The sequence below is a fragment of the Miniopterus schreibersii genome, assembly GCF_964146895.1.
Source record: "Miniopterus schreibersii genome assembly, chromosome: 4".
Lineage (NCBI taxonomy): Eukaryota > Metazoa > Chordata > Mammalia > Chiroptera > Miniopteridae > Miniopterus > Miniopterus schreibersii.
In genome coordinates, this window is record NC_138105.1 from 7,881,505 (window position 1) to 7,902,622 (window position 21,118).

General features: G+C 47.0%; 1 protein-coding gene across 2 annotated transcripts in view; it reads right to left on the reverse strand.

The window, feature by feature from the left end:
• Positions 1-21,118, reverse strand: part of PRSS12 (serine protease 12) — a 99,375-nt gene that overhangs the window by 56,104 nt on the left and 22,153 nt on the right. Inside the window, exon 1 of one of the 2 annotated variants that reach the window (XM_081135386.1) lies at positions 1,907-2,483. The exons of the other annotated variant lie outside the window; for it this stretch is intronic. Coding sequence (XP_080991512.1) covers positions 1,907-2,393 — 487 coding nt within the window. The 5' untranslated portion in view covers positions 2,394-2,483. Of the gene's footprint in view, positions 1-1,906; positions 2,484-21,118 lie in introns of those variants that run through there. 2 annotated transcript variants of the gene reach the window in all.

Consider the following 21,118-nt stretch of genomic DNA (forward strand, 5'->3'; position numbering starts at 1 on the left):
GCCTTCTCCAGACAAGCCGTGGGGGTTAAGACATGTCCCCAACATGCATCGCTGCTCACGGAGCCTAACGGACACCGATGTTCCCTAGAGCACAAGTCCATCCTCTCTTTCACCAGGCGTGGGAGCTCTGCTCACGCCCCTACATGAACGTGGCACCGAGATCGCCACGAGGTTCCGAAAACGCCAGTCCTTTCCAGGTAAGAGTTATGCCCGGCAGACGTGGGAGTAAATGCCAGAATGGGTTATCAAGACTGAGTCTGTGAGAGCAAGTACAGCGTTCCAAGGCCAGCTGGGGGCAGGGGCACTGATCTCCCACCCTGGCGGTTTCTTTGCCTCTCTGTGTTCCCTCCCTTCACTCCAGGAAGTGCACAGCTTTTATACAGAGTCTGGACTTCTGTCTGGTGGGATTTCACCATGAATATAACAGCATCACAGTAGCTGTGCTGTGTGAGGTGTAACTTTCTCCTCAGCCCCAGTGGGGGAGGCCACTCCCTGTGTGGAATATAAAGTAACTTGGAGTCCCACTGTTTCTTCCTACAGCTACATATAAACTATGAAATAAACACGAGAGCAGGAAAATGAAAGGCTGCGCTGTTTGCTAAGCGTGAGCTTTTCCTGAGACTTTCTGGGAGGGTGAGAATTGTAAGGGCTGGTGGCCTGGCATCCTTCGGGCGGCGCTTCACAGCCACCTCTGCATTCTGTCCACGGAACACAGGCAGAGCGATGACTTCATTCCGTAGGATGAAGGATGCGGGGTCTAACCTTCCTGTCATGTTAGCACTAATGCAATAGAAGGCCCCAGTGCATAAAACCCTGTAGGGAAGAAGGCACTGTGACACCTAACCTGCAAATTACCTCCAAAAGGCACGAAGGACATCTTTCGGAATCCCAGTTCAGGACGCCCCTGCCCACGGCCTGCATGGAGAGCTGCCTTTTTTATCTTTTTTTTTTTTGAAGGAAAATGTAAACTTTGAAGGACATAAGCTTTTTCTTCCCCAGCTGCTAAGGAAGGAAGCCCTTGTATTAACAAAACCCAAGCTCAAAGCAAAGGGCTGTTCTAAGGCAGATCGTTCATGTTCACGAAATCCACTCATGTGATGCCTTTATTACCACAAAACTAGAACATCTCTCCTCGAATCGCGGTTTCCCACAGAATCACGCAGGCTGAGCAAGGGCGCCGTGGGGCTGCCGGCCGTGGCAGCTGCTGCCTCCTACCTCCCTCTGCCTTCTCCTGCCTTCCCTCCCTGGAGATGCTGCCCACGGGCTGCCTGGGCAGCCAGCGCCATCATGACAAGTGTCATTCTGGCCCAGAAAGTCTGCCATACTTCTTCAAACAGAGGTCAATGTGGAAGTTAGGACACAATCTTTACATTTTTTTCAAATCGGAGTCTGTGGGGAGGGAAAAGGTTATTGGTTGTCATATTAGATTTAGTACTCCCCTTTCCAAAACAAGTAACTAGAAACTTGCTTCTTTTACACCTTTAAGGCAAGCTGATACAAAGAGCACACTTCCACCCAACGCACGTGCGCGTGTGCACACGCGCACACACGCGCACACACACGCACACACGCGCGCGCACACGCACACACGCGCGTGCGCACACACACGCGCGCACACATGCACACACACATGCACGCACACGCGCACACACACGCACGCACGCACACACACGCACACAGACCAGGCAGAGACACGACCACATCCACGCACCCGGAGCGCAGCACCTGGCGCAGGGACCATCACCCCTGACAACCCGGACAACGCACACCCTGCAGTTTAACTCAGGGTACCAAGGCACGCGGCTGGAAACTCCGGGCAGCCCGTCGCCCGCACCGCCACCGCCACCCGCGCCCGCCCTCCGCTCCCAGGAGCCCGCCCCTCTCGCCGCCGGGCCCAGCCGCTCACCGTGTCCGCAGTCGCAGCGGCCCCAGTCCACCCGGCCGCGGGCGGTCCGGTAGAAGCACCAGGGTCGGCCCGTGCCGTCGGGGCTCCGGCAGAAGTTGTGGCGCTCGGCTCTCAGGGGAGCCCAGCCCGCGGGGGGCGCCCGCTCCAGGAGGGGCGGCACGTCCGCCCAGCGCAGACACGGGGCGCCAGAGTCCGTCACGTTGACCCAGGGGCAGTCCCGGGGGTGCGGCCGGGGCGCGCGTCCCGCGTGTAGGGCGAGAGGGCGCTGCGCTTGGGGCGCGGGCGGGGGGCGCGGGGCGGGCGCCCGCGGGGACGGGGTGGTCCTCCGGGAGCGCTGAGGGGTGGGAAGGTAGTAAGGAAACTGGAGACCTGCAGGGGGCCGGTGGCGATGGCGGTAGTGGACGGGGTAAACGAGGACCGGATCAGAGCTGACCATTTCGGGGAGAGCCCCTAAAATCAGAGCCACCACCAAGCGCAGGGGCGTCATGGTGCCGGAGCAGCAGTTTGGCCCATGCCCCCCGCTCCCGGCTCCGCGGGTCCTGGAGGAGGGGCGGGGCGGGGCGAGGCGAGGCCCCCACTCGAGCCCCTGCGCCCCTGCGGCCCGCCTCCCTTCCCGCGCCTCCGCGCCGGCCCTCGGGCGCCGGGATCTGGAGCGCCGCTGAGCAGACGCCCGGCCGCAGCGGCAGACGGAGCCCAGGTAGCCGGCGGCGCGCGGAGCACCGCCCCCTGGCCGCGGGGACTCGGCTGGGCCCGCCCGGCTCGGCTGTCAGCCCGCGGACGCAGACCCGCTGCCGGCACCGCCCTCCGCGCCCTCGCCGCCCGGCCAGGCCGAGGGGGCAGCGCCGGGCGGTCCGGATGCCCCGTGCCAGCAGGCAGCACCGCCGCAGCTCGCGCCCGGCGGCCCCCGCCTGGCAGCCCTCCTTGCAGCATCTCTCCTTGACCCGCTCATGTCCGGTTTTCTCGGTTTTTACAAGGAAAGCGTGTTTGGGTCCAGTTGTACCTGTCCCCTGACGAGTCCCGGGACGCAAGTTATCGAGCCTACGAGGACTGCTGAAGGCGTTTTACTGAACCGTGCCCCTCCAGGACAGGGCGCTTCTTTCCGCTGGACACCCCAGTGGACACTTACTAGGCTCCAATAAACATTCGCTGAAATTAAACTCCGGCACCGACCCAGGGAAGGGGGCTTGAGCCGGTGCGGTCCTGCCTCCCACTTTCCTCCCGGTGTCTAGACAGTTGTCTGGTTATATTGGGACGCTGTTGAGGCCCTCTTAATACCAAATTTCCTTTCTAGTCAGAGAAGACTTCTTCCGCCCGCCTCCGTCCTACCCAAAAGTCCATCCCTCTAACACCTGCCCTCCTGTGGGGCAAGGGCCTGCAGCCAGGCCTGCTGTGCCTCTCCACAGCCAGCAGTTTGTGGCTCACCCTTGGTTCCCTCCAGCACTTTCAACAGCCCACCTACCCCACAGAAAAGCTGGCTTAGAATTTTAAAAACCACTGGAGCTGGATGTCTCAGATTTCCCTTTCGGTTGGGCCTGACTGTGCCACAGGAAGGCAGTGTCTTACTGCTGGCGAGCATGCTGCGGTGTGGGGAGGGGACATCCCATAAGCTCCTTGAGCTAAGGAGCACAACCCAGCTGTTTACTGTTAGAACCTACGCTTCACGTAGAGATGAGTTAATTCCCTACACCTAGTTCAGTGACCCACCTTAGCTTACGTTTTGCACACTATCTGATTCAGTGTTTTTTTGTCCTATTAATGAAATATTTGATTTTACTTCATTTCCCTCTGAATAAAATATTTACTCAAGATGTTTCACTGGAGAAGCTCTTCCCATCATTCTGGTTTTTCACTAATACCTTTCTGGCTCCAAAACAGAGTTAGCCTCTTGCTCCAGGAAGAGTGTAGGGCAAAACACAGGCACGGGGAGGGCGACCTGCTGTTTTAGGAGAAGGGTCCACAGAGTTGACCAGGCACAGATCCTTGACAGAACAGGCAACAGTTCTAAAGGAAGTCACCCTTTCCCCTCCCTGCCTCTCCTCCGCCCCTTGCTGGCTGCCCCAGGGGAGGCTGGTCCTGGATCCCGCTGGCAGACCCCTGCTCTCCTCCCCACTGCTCTCTCCCTTCCTGGGGGCAGCAGGCAGCCCCGAGCTACCTGAGAGGAGCTGGAGGTTTCTGGGGCCTACCTCTGAACAGGCCATAAAGCTGCCGCAGAGCCTTCCACATCTGGGCCTCATTTGAGTGCCCAAACACACCTTTCCCAGGAAACAGAACGGCAGTTAGGGAACTGAACTGTGAGTTAGGGGCCTCGGTGCGAGCTGTCCTCTACCTCACAGGGGGGCAGGACGTGAACACAGACACTGTGTGCATGTTACTCAGTCCTCTTAGGCCACCTCGCAGAGACCCACGTGCAGAGAGGTAGGGTGTCCAATTCCTATGCGCCTCCACCACATGAGGTGTGCCTGTTGGTGGGGTGTGGGGTGCAAGGAGAAATCCTCTCCTGCCTGATTAGGCTCTGCCTAGTCACAGCTCCCCTCAGGTTCCCAGACCCTCTAAGTTCAAGAAAGGGAGGGGCACCTCCATCTTGTTAGAACTGCAAGAGCCCCAAGCTGACTCTCCCCGCCTCCCAACCCCTCTGCAGCAACAAAGGAGCAGGCAAGGGAAGGGAAGAAACCAAGGCCATCCGCCGGTTTCCACCACCACACTAGAGACCAGCAGTCCCCAGGATCCCTGCCACCGCAGCGAGCTGATTCCACCAAGCACCCATGCTGCTCGGGGCCCACGCGCTCCCTCAGCGTCCCAGCCTGAGACCTGGGCAGTGAGCCAGGGAAGCAGGCAGGGTGGGCGGTCTTGGAGTGGAGGTGGGGTACTGTACGTTAGCTTAGTTGTCTCTCCCAAGGCAACTGTGTTCTGTAAGAAAAGTTGGTTTTATGGTAGTTTGGGGGGTGGAGGGAGAGAATCAGCTTCACATCCACATGGGCTGAACAGCTCTTGAGTAGTTTGATTTGGAAATATAACAAATATGCATATTATTTTTACAGAATTCCAAAAACCAATATACAAAATAACTTCTGGGAAAGTTCCATTTACAATGTGGGTACTGCCTGTAATGGAAAAAGCTAAGAGCTTTTAAATATATGGCCTAACAGCAGCATTTACTTGTACAATTCCAATCCAATCATATAAAGGGCCCATCTAGGGACTGTGGGAGACTAGAAATTATAAGACACGATCAGGACTTTGGAGGGGGAATACAGTAAAAGAACATACAAAATTTAGTTAAAACTCAGTAAAATAAAAGACCCAGCAAGTAGTAGTGATTGCTAGATGAACGGCACAGTGACTCCGAGGCAGACGCCCTCTGCTGGCGGGAGGTCGCAGGCAGTGGAAGTCAGGTTTATGCCCTGGCTCTGCATTGGCCGCACACTTCTTCAGCAGCCCTGGGCGGTGAGGGTGTCTGAGGCCCACGATGGCAACAGCCGCCCTGCGAATAACTATATACTATAACCACATACAAAGGGTGCTGACCTCATACATGGTGTCCAAGAGCTAAAGAGGGCTTCTGCTGACTCATCGTGTCCATATGCTCCCAAGAGCCACTCGATGTCTCCCTTTCTCGTTGTTTAAAATTAAACTTTATAAAAGAGAAAAGTTTTTTAGTGCTGACCTGGGTGTGGTACAGTAGCCTCACTGACTGCCTTTGAATTCTTAACCCCTCACACAAAGTCAGCCTGTGAAAACCCGCCTGGAGGAAGTGGGCAATCTGTCCTGATCCTGCGCCCCCCTGTCATGCCCTGACAGTGGAGAGGCTGCTTATGTGAGTGCTGGTCCTCTCTCTCCCTCAACAACTTTGGTCCATGAAAGCCAATGGAATACTAGCTAGTGCTTGGAGTTAAAACACATTTCCTAGGAGTCTGAATGAATGTGAGGAGTGGTTTTTGGTCCATGAAAGCCAATGGAATACTAGCTAGTACTTGGAGTTAAAACACATTTCCTAGGAGTCTGCATGAATGTGAGGAGTGGTTTTCAAACCCCTGGGTTGCTAGTGGGTGGCCACAGATGAAAGACTAAACATTGAAAGAAAGGCAGTGGGAATCACAGTCTCACTGTTGAGGACCTAGAGCCCCAACTTCCTGTCCATGCAGGAATCCTTCCCAGAACTTCCTGACACGTGGACTTCAGTTATTTCTTGAAAATTGTTGGTGGGAGAAATTCCTTTCTGGGAGCCAGCACATCCATCTCTATAAAATCCAAATTATTGGGAAAATCTTCCCTTCCACCAAGCCTGAGGTTGCCTCCAGGTAGAAACCAACTTTATCTAGCTGTGATTCTGGTTCTACCTTTGGTTGACTTGGTATCGATTTTAAATCCAGCAGACCTGGGTTCAAATCCCTATTAAATTATTACCTGTAAACCTAAAAGTGCTCTCAAAAAAGTCTTTAATTTAAAAAAAAAAATGGCAGCTAATAAATAGTACTTGAACAAGTGAGATCTTCAAATAAAATGCAAACGAGCTTTTAAAAATGTTTTATAATATGGTAGCACAGTGTCTACAAGGGAATTCACAGATTAGCAGCCAGCAAGATGGTCATGCCACCGAGGTATATTTTATTTGGTACAGAATCTTTTTTTTTTAATTTTTAAAAATGTATCTTTATTGTTAAAAGTATTAGAGATGTCCCCCTTCCCCCCCCATTGATCCCCTCCACCTGGCTCCCCCTCTGCTCCCCCCAGGGTACAGAATCATTTAAAAAATTGAATTTCTTGCTTTATTTAAAAACAGTAGCTTATTCATAAAATTTCCATGTAATGCAGGGTCAGCTGTAAGCAAAAAGTCTTAATTTTCCCACAATTGTATCTCACACTCTATATTATGAGCAGGCTCAGTCTTGTTCTGTCTGGTTGCAAGAAAACAATAGATTTTATCAATGAATTCAGGTATCCAGACTCCCAGTAAAACACTCCAAAGTGTCCCAATTGCCTGATAAGACCTAATGTGTCAACCGTCTGGAGTTAACATTTTTAACACAGACAAAGAATGCATGGAATGGCCAAAGGGGTTATGGGATTTCAGGCATCCTTGTACTGGTCTCAGGGGAACAGGAATTTGGACAAGGAGATGCCTCCTGAAATTGTATCAGTTGCAAGGCTGTCCCTGTTAGAAGACTGCTGAAGACAGAGATACATAAAGCAAAACAAAAATGGCCACTGGATGAGATTATAAATCTTTTCAGTTAAACTGTATTCACCATCTGTAAAACAAACAAATCCCAGCATTTTGCAGTGCAACAGAGTTTCTTGTTCAAGAAATTAAACTACACATATTACTGTTATTTTCCTAGAGGCCCTAACCCCAACAAAAAACCCCAAAGCATCAAAAGGTTTCTATTTATGTGTAATACTGCTGTAACAACTAGAAACAACATTTTCTGGTAGAGCTGAAATCTGAAAGAATTTCTTTTTCTCCCACCACTTTCATAAAAGTTACCTTGTGAAGGACATATGACCTCATTGTGGGACTGAAAGATAGTTTTTAAATAGAGACTCATTGGCAGTATTTATAGCTGAGTTGTATAATAAAATAAACCCAGGGCATTGAAAATATGACGTTACTCTAGACTACTCTCTATTTTTAGAAGGCTTAGAAACCTCTACCCAGGGTAAAAGGCTCTCTCTATATGACCGAATGTTCTTTACTATCAAATGGTCATCAGAAAGATGAAGTATGGTCAGCCAGTCAACAAGAAAAACAATACTTTGCACACAGTGTCAGTTATGTTGGAGCTCACAGCTAAATTTAATCTAAGAGCCTAAAATAAAACATATTAACTAGTAAGGTTTTGCTCTATGAAAGAATGCCTGTTAATGCAATGCATATGTCTTGTGTAATGCTTGTCTCTAGAAATATTATAGGTAAATTATTTCAAAGAATCAACAATAACTCTTAATAATATTAACCTTTAAAATTTAACTCAAAAGGGCATATAATGATTACAGCAGAAGGAATAAACCTGTTAAGCAACGGGTCTCCTGAAGAGTTTAAAAACTGAAAATCAACCCAAAACCCTGAACATCAGCATCAGTTTTAAGAAGGTAACTGTTTAATGCCACAAGTTCGTTTCTGATGGCCACGCGTTCTTATTCCTTCAGATCAGTGCCTGTTGAGCCCTCGCTCATATCCAAAGCTTCTTCAGCAGCATAAAATTTAAGGCCGGGAAAGAGGCAAAGTAACTGTCTTGACAACTTAGGTTAAATAACAAGAGCTGACATTAACTGAACACATACGTTCAAGTTCCTGCACTAATTACAGTTTCAACCATTCATTCAGTGCATATTTATTAATCCTTCCCAAGTTCCATAATATAGGCATTATTATCCATTGAGAAAAGAACTCTGAGGTTTAGAGAATTAAATCAAGGTGCCTAAGTCCGCAGAGGTAGTGAGTGTGTGACTAAGATGAGATCCTAGGCAGGCCCTCACCCACTACACTACAGAACAGAAAAATCATTTTATTTTCAACTGAATTATCCTCGTTGTTATCTTCAACTATAAACGTCAGGACAGGCATTCAGGTGACCATTTCACAAAGGCAACGACAAAGACAAAGATCCTGGCAGACTTACTTCATTACCCCACAAAGCTCTACTGAGCTGGAGACTAGAACTGGGCTCTAGTGAGTTGCAGCCACACGGCCACGCAATTCAGAAAAGTAGGTCTGAGAGCCCTGAATTCTCCGGGTCAGTGACTGAGTTTATTGGGCAGGCTTCACCTTGAGCGCCTGCTGAAATGCAGATCTGGCTGCTGAGACGCTGAGAAACCAAGTGGTGATACAGCTAATGAGAGACCACTGCTTGCCACTGAGCTGAGGACTCGCCTGTCCAAGATGCTATCACAGAGTCCAGCTCTAAGGCAAATCTGGCAGCTACCACGCAGGCTCTGAGGACAGCTCGGGCTCAAACCATCTCAGCAGCCTACTACTGATGTGGCCACCCCAGCAAGTTACATAACCCCCCTAAGCTTCCTAAAATTATGAGAATTAAGTGGGGTGGTTTTTGCAAAGACCTGGCCTGTTTGCTTCGGGGAGGGGGGGAGAATTAAACAAAAAGATTTAGTTCATAAACTGGTCTTATTGAAAATAACAAAAATGGGTATTTGAAAGCTGCTGGCCACTAAAGAAACATTTGCAAAGAAATTCTGTATGTACTACGTCACCTTGTGAATGTAACTGTTGGGGTTAAGCTGCCAAGCCTGTGTTCATACCAGAGTCGCTTCTCACCCCGGAGGACCGGCCCCGGGCTCATTTCCGTTAGGGCAGTTTTCTCACCTACGAAACGAGGTCACTAATACTTCCTCAGGGCCATCACTGTTGTGATTAAATAACATAGGAACGGCACCGTACTTGGCATATAATAGGTTCTGGATGCATGGAGGATTAATGTTTTAATTATTATTAAAAATGGACAAAATGGGAAATCTAAAGCTCAGGGGAGGGAAGGTGGCTTTTCTCTACTACTTCCAGCTGGCTCTGGCCACAGACAAGACAACCAAGGCTGTCTTCTGAGACAGGGAGGGAGGAGGCAGGGATGGGAGAGCTGAGTTCTGGACACCCTTTGATGCAGCCACAGTTAGAGTCAGCTGGCCCAGGGCAGGGTAAACGTTAGGCTCTCTGCTCTTAAGCGCTGGTGCTTAGAGCATCGCAACCTCCTACCAAGGGAGGTACTGACCCATGCGCGTCAGTGTTACCTGAAAGCACCTGCATGTCTGTGCTGATTCTGTGTGTTCGGAAAGGAAAACCAGAGGCTGTTGGTCTCTGCATTTTTTAAGTGCTCGCCTAGACTCAGCATGAATTCCCGAATATGAAGAGGCCGAGGGGATGAGAAGCAGCCCCCTCTCCTCGCCCTTGGTGGACAGTGCGCCCAGGGCAGGGCGTCCACACAGGCCGTGCTTAGCTGCGTACTTTAGTCCCCTCCCTCCCCGGGCCTCCTCCAGGCCCTGGATCCTTGGCCAGTCTCTACTGGCTGACTTTCCCATAGGAAGAGGGGGTGTTACAATCAAGGTGGCCACCTACAAGCTGAGCCACTAGGTTTTTCTTAACATTAGTAAGAATAACTTTGCACTGAGACAATGGCATCCGAGAAGGGATACGCTGTTGCCCGGGGGGCAGCACACAGACCATCAACCGAGGGCAATGACTCCAACCCCACACCCTTTTCACAAGGCAGACCTGTGCTAGCTCCTCGGAGCTGCACGGCAGGTGCCAGCCTCCTCAGTGACTCAGAGTGACGTGCAGACGCATGAAAGCTCTGTGCTATCTCCTTCACAGGAACACAGCTAATAGCACATCTTTCGTCCCATTTCCCCCTCCGTTCAACACCTTGGAGGCTGATGGTCTGCCCACCGGAGCAGGTGCTGGGAGTTTCACGCCAGGTCGGTGGAGCTGGTCAGGAAAAGGTGCTATAAACCTTCGAGAACACGGTAACCTTAGAAAAGATCACATCCAAATATTGTGTAATTAATTAAAATCTCAGCTTTTTTGTGGAAGAGAACTTGGTCTTTTAAATTGGTAAGCAAAGGAATTTAGACCAAATTAAAGTGTCCTGAAGCCTCTGAGACACAAATGGAATACTGCCTCTAAGGACTAAGTTATATACTGACACTCCGGGTCCCATACAGGAGTTTCAACCCTTTTTTACGTAAAAATATAAAGCACTAAGCCCTCTAAATTGTGTCTGTTGTATAGCTTTCTAATCTCACTTTTTAATCAAGAGGTCAGCGGCCTAGCCTCCACTCCCTGGGCTTCAGATACTCCCTGTGATGACTGTAGCACTGGGCTCTGGGTTGCCACTGAGCGCCTCCCACACCCTGGCAGTGCAGCAGCCAGGGACAGCCCTTTTCTCTGTAAAGGGGGGCTGCTGTCATTGTGTGTCCCCAGGTCTTAGCTCTTGTCCTTGTTGTTATGGGGGTCTCTACCCAGAGTAGCCCTCTTCTCTCCACATCCATATTGAACAATGCTGGTCTAAGAGGTTCTGGCTTTTCCTGAATGTTCTCCAGGTCACAGTGCACCCTTTAAATTCTCCTTGCAATGAAAGAACCTGTGTTAGTGCGGCCCACCCTGCTGGCTTTGTCTTAGACTTCTGTCTTTTGTTCCCTTTCTTTGGCCACACTGTGCTCTCATTGTCATCGCTGAGTCCCTCCAGTGTGTCAGGGTCATTGCTAGTTCATGCCGCTGTACTTCTGCTCCCTCCTCTCAGTGCCCCTCCCCCGGGTCTTCCCAGGGCCAGCTCCTCATCTCTCAGACCTCAACCTTAGGTCCCCTCCCCAGCAGGTCTCTCCATTTCCTACCTGAAGCACTCCCCCACACCCCTCTCCATCCCAGCAGACTTCCTTCCTTCCCTCACACATGGACCAGCCCCTGAAATGGTCTTTGTCTCCTACTCTGCCTACTGTCTGATGCCACCTGGAAGGTGAGCCCCGTGGAGGCAGGAATCTTGCTGTGCCCTCTACATGCCCGCACATGCCTCACGGTAGTCGTGAAGGAGTAAATGAATGAATCAAGGTCTTCATCTTCCTCACCACCTGTCTAACTCTTACCAATTAACTGAGGTCCGTTTCCTCTCTCTAGGTACCCTTCCAGAGGACTCTACTGATCGAAACGATGGCCCTCACTTTTAAAAATACTAAACTACCTGGTAGAATGCCTCACTACTCTGCCCTAAGTTTCAACTGCCAGTCAATTCTGACTCAAACGACTGCCCTTGATTTAGGTTCGAACCCATCAACTTTGACCCCAGTTAGTTCTCAGAGCTATTCAGTGAGTCTGCCATCCCTTAAGGCCTCAGCCCAGAAACTCAGCTCAGGACCTCGAGTGCCCCCAGCCTAGTCGAAACTCCCACACCAGCAGGCCCAGGCTGCCTCAGCTGCTGACGGGCACCAAGCCTTGTAAAGCAGGAAGATTTCAGAAAGCCCTGGATGGCCTGCTCTTCCACACTATCCCCATCAGGCGTCCTCTGTCCTCTCTAGGAGCTGCCGCCTGACTTGGGCCCCAGGGTCAGGTTTCTAGCTGTTGGTACCAGGAGTGGCCTTTGCAGGGCAACGCTGGGCTCTGCATGTTTCTCCCCAACAATCCCTCAGGGCCAGCACTTCCTGGTGGGCAAGACAGGCTCTTAGTGTTCCCTGGTGGTTAATCTGATAAATTCCTTTGAGCTAGAACTAAGGAAACCCTCGGGGCCTCTTCTCCATGGCCAACACTGAATTGTAGCTTTTTCAGATAACCACCCACTTGCTGTGTCGTGGAAAGGAATGAGAGGTGACATTGTAGGCAGGTGACAGGTAAAGCAGCAGCAGGCCGGACATGTGCCCTAGAGCAGCTGCAGCAGCTCAGTCCTCAGTCCTGGGGTGTGGCCGGCACCGCTCTCTGGGGGCTTCCAGGACCTGACACACAACCAACACAGGCACGTACTCTGGGGAAATGAAGTTGTTCCCTCAATGTTTTTGCTTTCTGGTGATTTCTAACCACCTGGTCCCCAGTGGCTCCCCCTCGCTTTCAGCCATTTCCCGAAGGCTCTCCATCTCTCCCATCCCATCAGTGATGTTTTCCTGCTCCGCTTGTTGGGGAAACAGAGACGTTCACCCTTACGGAAAGACCAAGCGGCACTCGGAGGCTCGGGGTTCAGGAGGTTTATTTTACATCGATGGGCCCAGAGGAGTCCAAGTCCAAAGTCTGAGCCCCGAGCACAATCGGGCAAGGAGTTATATACGGTCCATGCTTCTGCCTGTGTTGCAGTAGGAGAGCGGGCTAACCTATCTAGTTTGGCATGCGTGGGAAAGTGGCGGGGTGCAGGAAGGGGAAGCCCCGGGGGGAGCTGTTGGCCATTCTAGACCGAGTTTTCCCTTATCAGGCTTACTGGGCCTGGAATGGTCCCCCCCCCCCTTCTGTTTCCCTCTTTCATGTACATCTCTATCATTTTCAAAATCCCTCCTTTGGCCCGGCCGGGCGTGGCTCAGTGGTTGAGTGTCGGCCTAGGATCCAGGCGATCGGGGTTCGATTCCTGGTCAGGGCACATACCCGGGTTGCGGGCTCAATCAATGACTCTCTCATCATTGATGTTTCTCTCTCTCTCTCTCTCCCTCTCCTTTCCTCTCTCTGAAATCAATAAAGATATATTTAGAAAATAATAAATAAATAAATAAATAAATAAATAAATAAATAAATAAAATCCCTCCTTTGAAATCTGCTACTTGTATAATGAACATGCCAGCTCTGAGCTTCCCCTCGGGAATGGAAGGACTAGAGGGAAGGCAGGAGGAGGGGGGTTAAGGGGACCTGGGCCTGTTTCTCTTCCTCCTCGGCACGGGGAGAGGGAGACAGAAACCAGCCCCCAGAAAACCCAACCTCCGCTTTCCTGCTCTCCCTTGAGAGACTGGATCTTTCACTATCTGTCTAAGCCATCAAGCGGTTAAATAGTTTGCCTTTTACTTCTGTTCTATTCTAATATTATCATCACTAACATTGATCATAGTAAAGAGAAACAATGGACTTGCTGTGCTCTTTAACCCTCTGTAATGTTTAAATAGCCATGCCTTTTGCTCTCATTAAAATATAGTGGTACAGGATACCAACACTAAGAAACTACTGCATCTTTCAGTTTGGCATTTTCCGAGAGAATTATTTATTACAATATAACTTTGCACAAACTTAAAATGAACTTTAAAATTTCAGCTTCTTGAGTGACACAAAGCCACTCAGATGTGAATCACGGCCTCTGTGGTGTGACTGGGAGGCTTTATCTCCAGGTTTCCAGAAGGCCTGGGAAGATGCGGCTGTACGTTCACCGTGTGCCGGCGAGCACTGGGAGCTGCTGGGTTCCTTCCAGCTGTTGAGGGTGGGCTTGTGGTAGAGTCGGGCTGGGTTCCTATGTGGTGAGGCTTAGTGTGGTAACAAGGGCACGAGGGAGACTTTCAGAAACCACTTGGGTTTGAAGCGGAGAAGTGTACTGAGCTAGGAAGAGGCAAACGTGCAAACAGAGCCGGCGCTGTGTTTTAACCACACGGTGGAGAAAGGGAGGGGGCAGCGGGCGATGAGCACGGCCGTGAGCTCACTCGACCTGGAGCACCAAGACAGGGGCGTCCAGCGAGGAGCCAGGGGGCGGCTGCTTCTCCACAAAAATACTGACCACAGACACATCAATAAACTCTAGTGGAGAAGTCACGAGAAAGTCTGCTACTTGTTTTGTGCCACTTGAACAATAGACAGTCCCCATCACTTGACTGATTCATGGCATGGCAATGATAAAATAATTTCATATGTGTTACCTCATTTAATCAACCCCGCAGTTCTTGGAAGCAGACATTCTGCATGGAGACACTGAGGGTGGGGAGGTGAAGTGTGCAGGCAGCCCGTGGCAGGGAGGAGGGCACGAGATTTCTTCTCACTTTCAGACAGGTGTGTATGGGACTCTCCAACTCACCAGCGAAAACCAAACCAGAGCAGAAGTATTAGAACTCTGAAGTTAGGAAAACCTGAACAAAGCCAGTGGGTTTCAGAGTCCAAGCTTTATTTGGTTTCTTTGATTGGTGACGAAATATAACTGAACTTGTGAGAGTCTCAGAAAGAGAGACACGCGTGGGAGAAAATATGCAAAACATGATAATCCTTTGGACTGTTCTTGTAAAATACACCACCTCTTTCAGGCAGCAACAACATTACTCATGACTTACACATTCTTGTTAAAATATATCACTGACTCCATTTAAAGTTCCAAAATGTGTTACTCAGCACAGAAATAGAGTAACAGTTGTTACAACCAAACTAAGGCCCCTATGGGATGTTACTGATAGAAGGCCGGTGCTCAGGAGCATGGGCGCCTCTGAAAAAAGGGCTGCATTCTCAAGCTGGAGCCTTGGGTGGGAAATAGCTTCTGAAATGGATGCTTCAGTTTCAATTACTCAGTTCACATTGATTTTTAAAACAAGTGGCTTTCTGGTTACTGACTATGCCTAGAGCTACTTCAGTTCTTGCTCAATGCCTTGTCTGTGCTCTAGGCTAGAGTGGAGCGCATTCCTGCAATTATTTGCTTACCTCTCTCTCACTTGCTAGACAGAGAGCCACTGGGGAGCAGGGCCTGTCTGATCCCTCTTCTTAAGCTCAGGGACTTGACAATGTCTAGTAACAAGTAGGCACTTACATTTTTTACTTTCTAAATACATACCTAGAACAGAGTTTCTCAACCTCAGCACTACTGACATTTTGGGCCAGACAATTCTTAATTATTGGGGAGGAGGTGCTGTGCACTGCAGGATATATAACAGCATCCCTGACATTTACTCACTAGGTGCCAGGAGTTCCCATTCACCCACCCAAAATATCTCCAGATGTTGCTAGATGTCCCCTGGGGGGCAAAAGCACCCCCAGCTGAAAACCAATGACATAGAACAAAGCACGCACATGCTTATATACAAACATGATGCTTTTAATTTATTAATTCACAGTCGCACATCGCTTAACGTCCTGAGAAGTGTGTCGTTAGGCGATTTCATCGCTGTGTGAATGTTATCGAGTGCACTTATACCTTGGTGGTCTAGCCTACTGCACACCTCGGTGTCCGGTATGCCACCATTGGATGCATGGCCCCTCACTGACTGAACATCATGTGGCGCATGACTGTACTTTTTCAAATTTCTTTGAATAGGTAACAAGTACACAGAGTACAAAATCAAAAGAGCAGAAGAATATATAGTAAAAGGTAAGTCTCTCTCCTGTTCCCTCCTCCCAGCCAGTTTTTCACTGGAGGAAAGGCACTCTTACACATACACTGCCAAAGGGGAGTAAACCAGCAGAACTTCCTTGTTGGACAATGTAGCAATATCCATTAAAAATCTACATGTGCATAACCATGTTACTATGGTTTGAGAGTCTGTGTAGGCCCCAAAGTCATATGTTGAAATCTTAACCCCCAATGTTGATGGTATTAGTAAATGGGGCCTCTGGGAGTTGAGGTCATGAGGATAGAGCCCTCATGAGTGGGATTAGTGCTCTTATAAGAGATCTCACTGACCCCGCCCACATGCAAGGACACAATGAAAGTCTGTGGGAGGAGCTTCTGTCCAGAAGAGGGCTCACCAGGCCATGCTGGCACCCAGCCTCCAGGACTGCAAACAACACATTTCTGCTGTTATAAGCCACCCAGTCTGCGGTATTTTGTTATAGCAGCCCGAATGGACTAAGACATTTGTTCTTATTCTTAGGGATTTCAAAACATATATAGGGAATGTTTAATTGTCCTTGGAGACAGAGAACTTGGATAACGGAAACATTCAAGTCCACTGATTTACACACAAGCGTCAATCCCCTAATTCATTAAAGGTTTTATTAAGTCTTCTAAGAAATAGCAAAACGATGGACAATGTGATCCTCTACTTTACTCTTTCCCCAAACCACTCTTGACAGATACATGGCTAAACAGCCAGCAACAGGGAGATACAGTGCAAACAAAATGCTGTATATTCACCAAAACGGACAAATCAGCCACTAAATAATTACGGTCCACTATGCATAAGAAAATTATGCCTAACAAGTACCTTCTGCTCAGCCCTTTCATTATATCATGTGAAATGGGCTGCACAGAGGAAGTGTTTCCATAAGTGGTTCACAGTGGAGTTTCAATGGGGACTCAGAATGAATTCAATGGTCTAAATACAGAGACGAGAAGGAAGATCTTTAGAAAGATGCAAAATGGCTGGCCGGCCTGAAGTCCTCACACCTCTTCAGGGACTCCCTCTATGTTACCTAGTCCCACAAACAAGTCAAACAGGTCAACTCCATCCAAGAAGGCATCTTACAGTCACACAAGTGTCCCTAAATGGCAGCTGAAGTGAAATAAATCAAAGCTTTTCACCTTACAGAGTCACCACCCACAGTTTTCTTAATGAGCAGAGTTGCCAGCTAGGCGTGCAGCCCGCCGTGCCCACCTTGACACTGAACACTTGAAATGTGCATGGCCAGTGCAGTAACAACTTCCTACCACACGGTCTAAAATGTTTACTTTAAATATATACAAAATACATTACTGTGTGTGTGTCTCAGGAGAGGACAGAAAGCTGAGAAAATAAAGCTGCCTTAACAGCTAAGACCTATTTCCTCTAACACAGGACAGTTGTTCACATTCAAGATTCCAAAGTTTAGGTGAAGAAGTTACATTGTCCTCTTGGTTACTCCTTGTACCTGGACCTGTCTTTTATGTTTAAATGCAATTATCAGTTTAGACAACATTTATTTTATAGATACCATGGTTCTGAAAATATTCTGTCTTCTCCCTAAGCTGTTGAGTATTTTAATTTATGGTTTTCATTGTTATTTTAGAGTAAGACTCCTTAATTTAAAGTGTTTTGTATTTTTGGAACGTAAGCAATTACAACCAAACTATGAGCAGCAGCAGGACTGACAATCTGGGGTGGTTTGTTACGCAGCAATAGTCGACAGATACAAAGTTATTCGCTGCTGTGTTACTTATTCTAACAGGAAAGTGGGAGCAACCTAAGCAGTGGTGGGGAGTTAAGTAAATTAAAACACATTTCCTTGGAGGAATATTTTATGACCCTGAGACTGTTCCTATGAAGTTAGCCCATAGCCATGCTGACCATGAAGTGGAATCACTGGATCACACAGTAGTTCTATTTTTAATTTGGGGGGAACTGCCAGACTGTTTTCCATAGCAGCTGCACCATTTAACAACCAGCTGTGTACAAGGGTTCTAACTTCTCCACATGCTCATCAACGTTTTTGTTTTTCTGATAGTCACCATCCTAATGGATGTGAAGTGATATCTCACTATGGCTTTGACTTGGATTTCCTGTTAATTAATGATGTTGAGCATCTATTCATGTACCTGCTGGCCATCTGTATGTCTTCTTTGGAAAAATGTCTATTCAGATCCTTTGCCCAGTTTTTAACTCGATTGTTTTTTGCTACTGCGTTGTATGAATTTTTTACATATTTTGGATAGCAGTCCTTTATCAGATATATAATTTGCAAATATTTTCTCCTACTCAGTAGGTTGCCTTTCATTTTGATGATTTCTTTCATGCAGAGCTTTGTAGTTTCATGTAGTCCCTATTTATTCGTTCACACTTTTGTTGCTTTTGCTTTTTGTATCATACTAAAAAAAATCATCACCGAAACCTATGTCAAGAAGCTTACTGCCTATGTTTTCTTGTAGCAGTTTTATGGTTTCAGGTCTTACGTTCAAATCTGTAATCCATTTTGAATTAACTTTTGTGTATGGTGTAAGATAGTGGCCCAGTTTCATTCTTTTGCATGTGGCTGTCCAGTTTTCCCAACACCATATATTGAAGAGACTGTCCTTTCCCCGTTGTATATTCTTGCCTCTTCTGTCATAAATGAATTCACCATATATGCATGGGTTTATTTCTGGGCTCTCTATTCTGCGCCATTGATGGATTTGTCTGTTTTTGTGTCAACGTCATGCTGTTTTAATTACTACAGCTTTGTAACATAGTTTGAAATCATAGAGTGTGATGGCTCCAGCTTTGTTTTTCCTCAAGATTGCTTTGGCTCTTTGGGTTGTTTGTTGTTGTTTTTTGTGGTTCCATACAAATTTTAGGATTTTTGTTCTATTTCTTTGAAAAATGCCATTGAAATTTTGACAGGGATTGCATTGAATCTGTAGATTGCTTTGGGTGGCACAGACATTTTAACAGTATTGATTCTTCCAATCAAGACATGGAATATCTTTTCATTTATTTGTGTCTTAAACAACGTCTTTCATTAATATCTTGTAGGTTACAACATATAGGTCTTTCATTTTCTTGGTTATATTTATTCCTAGGTATCTTACTATCTTTCATGCAATTGTAAATAGGATTGTTTTCTTTATTTCTCTTTCTGATAGTTCATTTTTAGTGTATAGAAACACATCAGATCAGAGTATTAACTTTGTATCCTTCAACTTTACTGAATTCATTTGTTAGTTCTAACAGTTTTGAAGGAGTCTTTAGGGTTTTCTAGATATAATACAATGCCATCTGCAAACAATAACAGTTGTACTTCTTCCTTTCCATTTCAGACGCCTTTTACTTCTTTTCTTGCCTAACTGCTCTGGCTATGGTGTGCTATGTTAAATTAAATGATGAGAGTAGGCACCCTTTTCTTGTTTCCAATCTTAGAGGAAAATCTTTCAGCTTCAGACCTTTGAAGACGATGTTAGCTGTGGGCTTGTCATATATGGCCTTTATTATGTTGAGGTACATTCCTTCTATACCCACATTGTTGAAAGTGTTTTTGTTTTGTTTTTTATCATAAATGGATGTTCAATTTTGTCAAATGCTTTTTCTGCACCTATTAGGATGATCATGTGGTTCTTATTCTTCCTTTTGTTAATGTGGTGCACTACACTGATGATTTGTGGATGCTGAACCAGCCTTGCATCCCTGGAATAAATCCCACTTGATCATGGTGTATGATCCTATTAATGTATTGTTGAATTTGGTTTGCTAATCTTTTGTTGAGGATTTTTTGCATCTATGATCATAAGGGATATTGCCCTATAATTTTCTTTTCTTGTGTTGTCCTTGTCTGGTTTTGATATGAGGATAATTCTGGCCTTATAAAATAAGTTTGGAGGAGTTCTCTCCTATTCCATTATTTGGAAGTTTGAAAACACTGATATTAATTCCTCTTCAAATGTTGGTAAAATTCACCAGTGAAGCTGTCTGGTCCTGGACTTTTGCTTGTTGCAAGGTTTTTGATGACTGATTCAATCTCCTTATTAGTATTCAGCCTGTTCAAGATTTTTTATTTCATCATGATTCAGACTTGGTAGGTTGTAAGTTTCTAGGAATTTATCCATTTCTTCTAGGTTGTCGAATTTGTTGGTATATAATTGCTAAGTAGTGTCTTATAATCCTTTGTATTTTTGTGGTATCGGTTATTTGGCTTTCATTTCTCATTTCACTTAAGTCCTCTCTATTTCTTTTTGAATGTTAAGCAGACTGAAACCAAGACAGGAAAAGCAGGTGAAGCTGACTAATGCCAGTTGTAGCACACTGACAAGGGAGTCTAGGAACCCCTACAGTGTGGACCACCCATCCTCGAGCTGTTTTTCAGCTCCTGTTCATTCCTGAACCTATTTTACAAACATGCCACTAATTCTGTGACTTATTCATTACTTTTCCAATAAATTCCCCTATCTGCTTAATTTTGCCAGAGTTTATTTTGTTACTTTCGTCAATACTTGCAACCATACTTTTCCGTATTTTGGAATATTAGATTAAATATTTTCTTATATTAAACAAAGACTTGATAGCATTGAGATTTTTGAATAAAACTTCTTGACGGTTTTTCTGGCCTTTCTATGTGATTCTGAGGGCAAAGTAAATAGAAAAATTCTTCCTATTCCTTCAGTAATATGAACATTCTGATTCCTACAAGAAATGGCAAAAGTAATTGCTTTTTTTTCTTTAGAACAAGAAAAGGGAATTACTTTTTATTCATATGCTCTTTGGTGGTAATGAGCAGCTACTGCTGTTAAGTGTTCTAATGAAATGATTGTGACTAGGCCCTTTAGTAAAGATAACTTGTCAACCATCAACTTAAGACAAGAGCTGTATACCAAACACAGACCTGTGGGTGGGCACGAGTGTATAGTGTGGCTGTGTTGGAAGAGGTGGGACAGAGTTTGGAAAGAGAGACGGAGAGCACTAGATATCATGGAAATGGTAGGCCATTGGTTATTAACTGGTTCACCTCTCTAGGATGATTCTTCCTCTGTTGTTTCTAACCTAATTTGTAGTTTCCTTTGTAAATTACAAAAGGTATTCCTGTTATTGTGTATTTAAATTCATCACTCTGCTTTGGAGGTCCAGTTACCAACAATACATACAGTTGTGAATTTTAACAAACATTTGTTTAAAATCTGTCCTAATCCCAGTTCCTCTTTTAGGTTTGTCTGGGAACTTCTGTTACACACTGACAAATGCATTCCTATGCCTAAGACGTGTCGGAAAATGCAGCTAGACTGGGTTTGACCCTGACCATCTTATTATTTCTCTGTAGCTCGCCCCCCCCAACCCACCAAATAAGACTAAACAGTTTATCTTTGAACTGCTCAGACTTCTTTCAGAAGATCTGAATTACATATCATTCATTGTCCAGGGGTAATTTTTATGGCGTGGGAGTTTTAACGTACTTATTAAGAACAC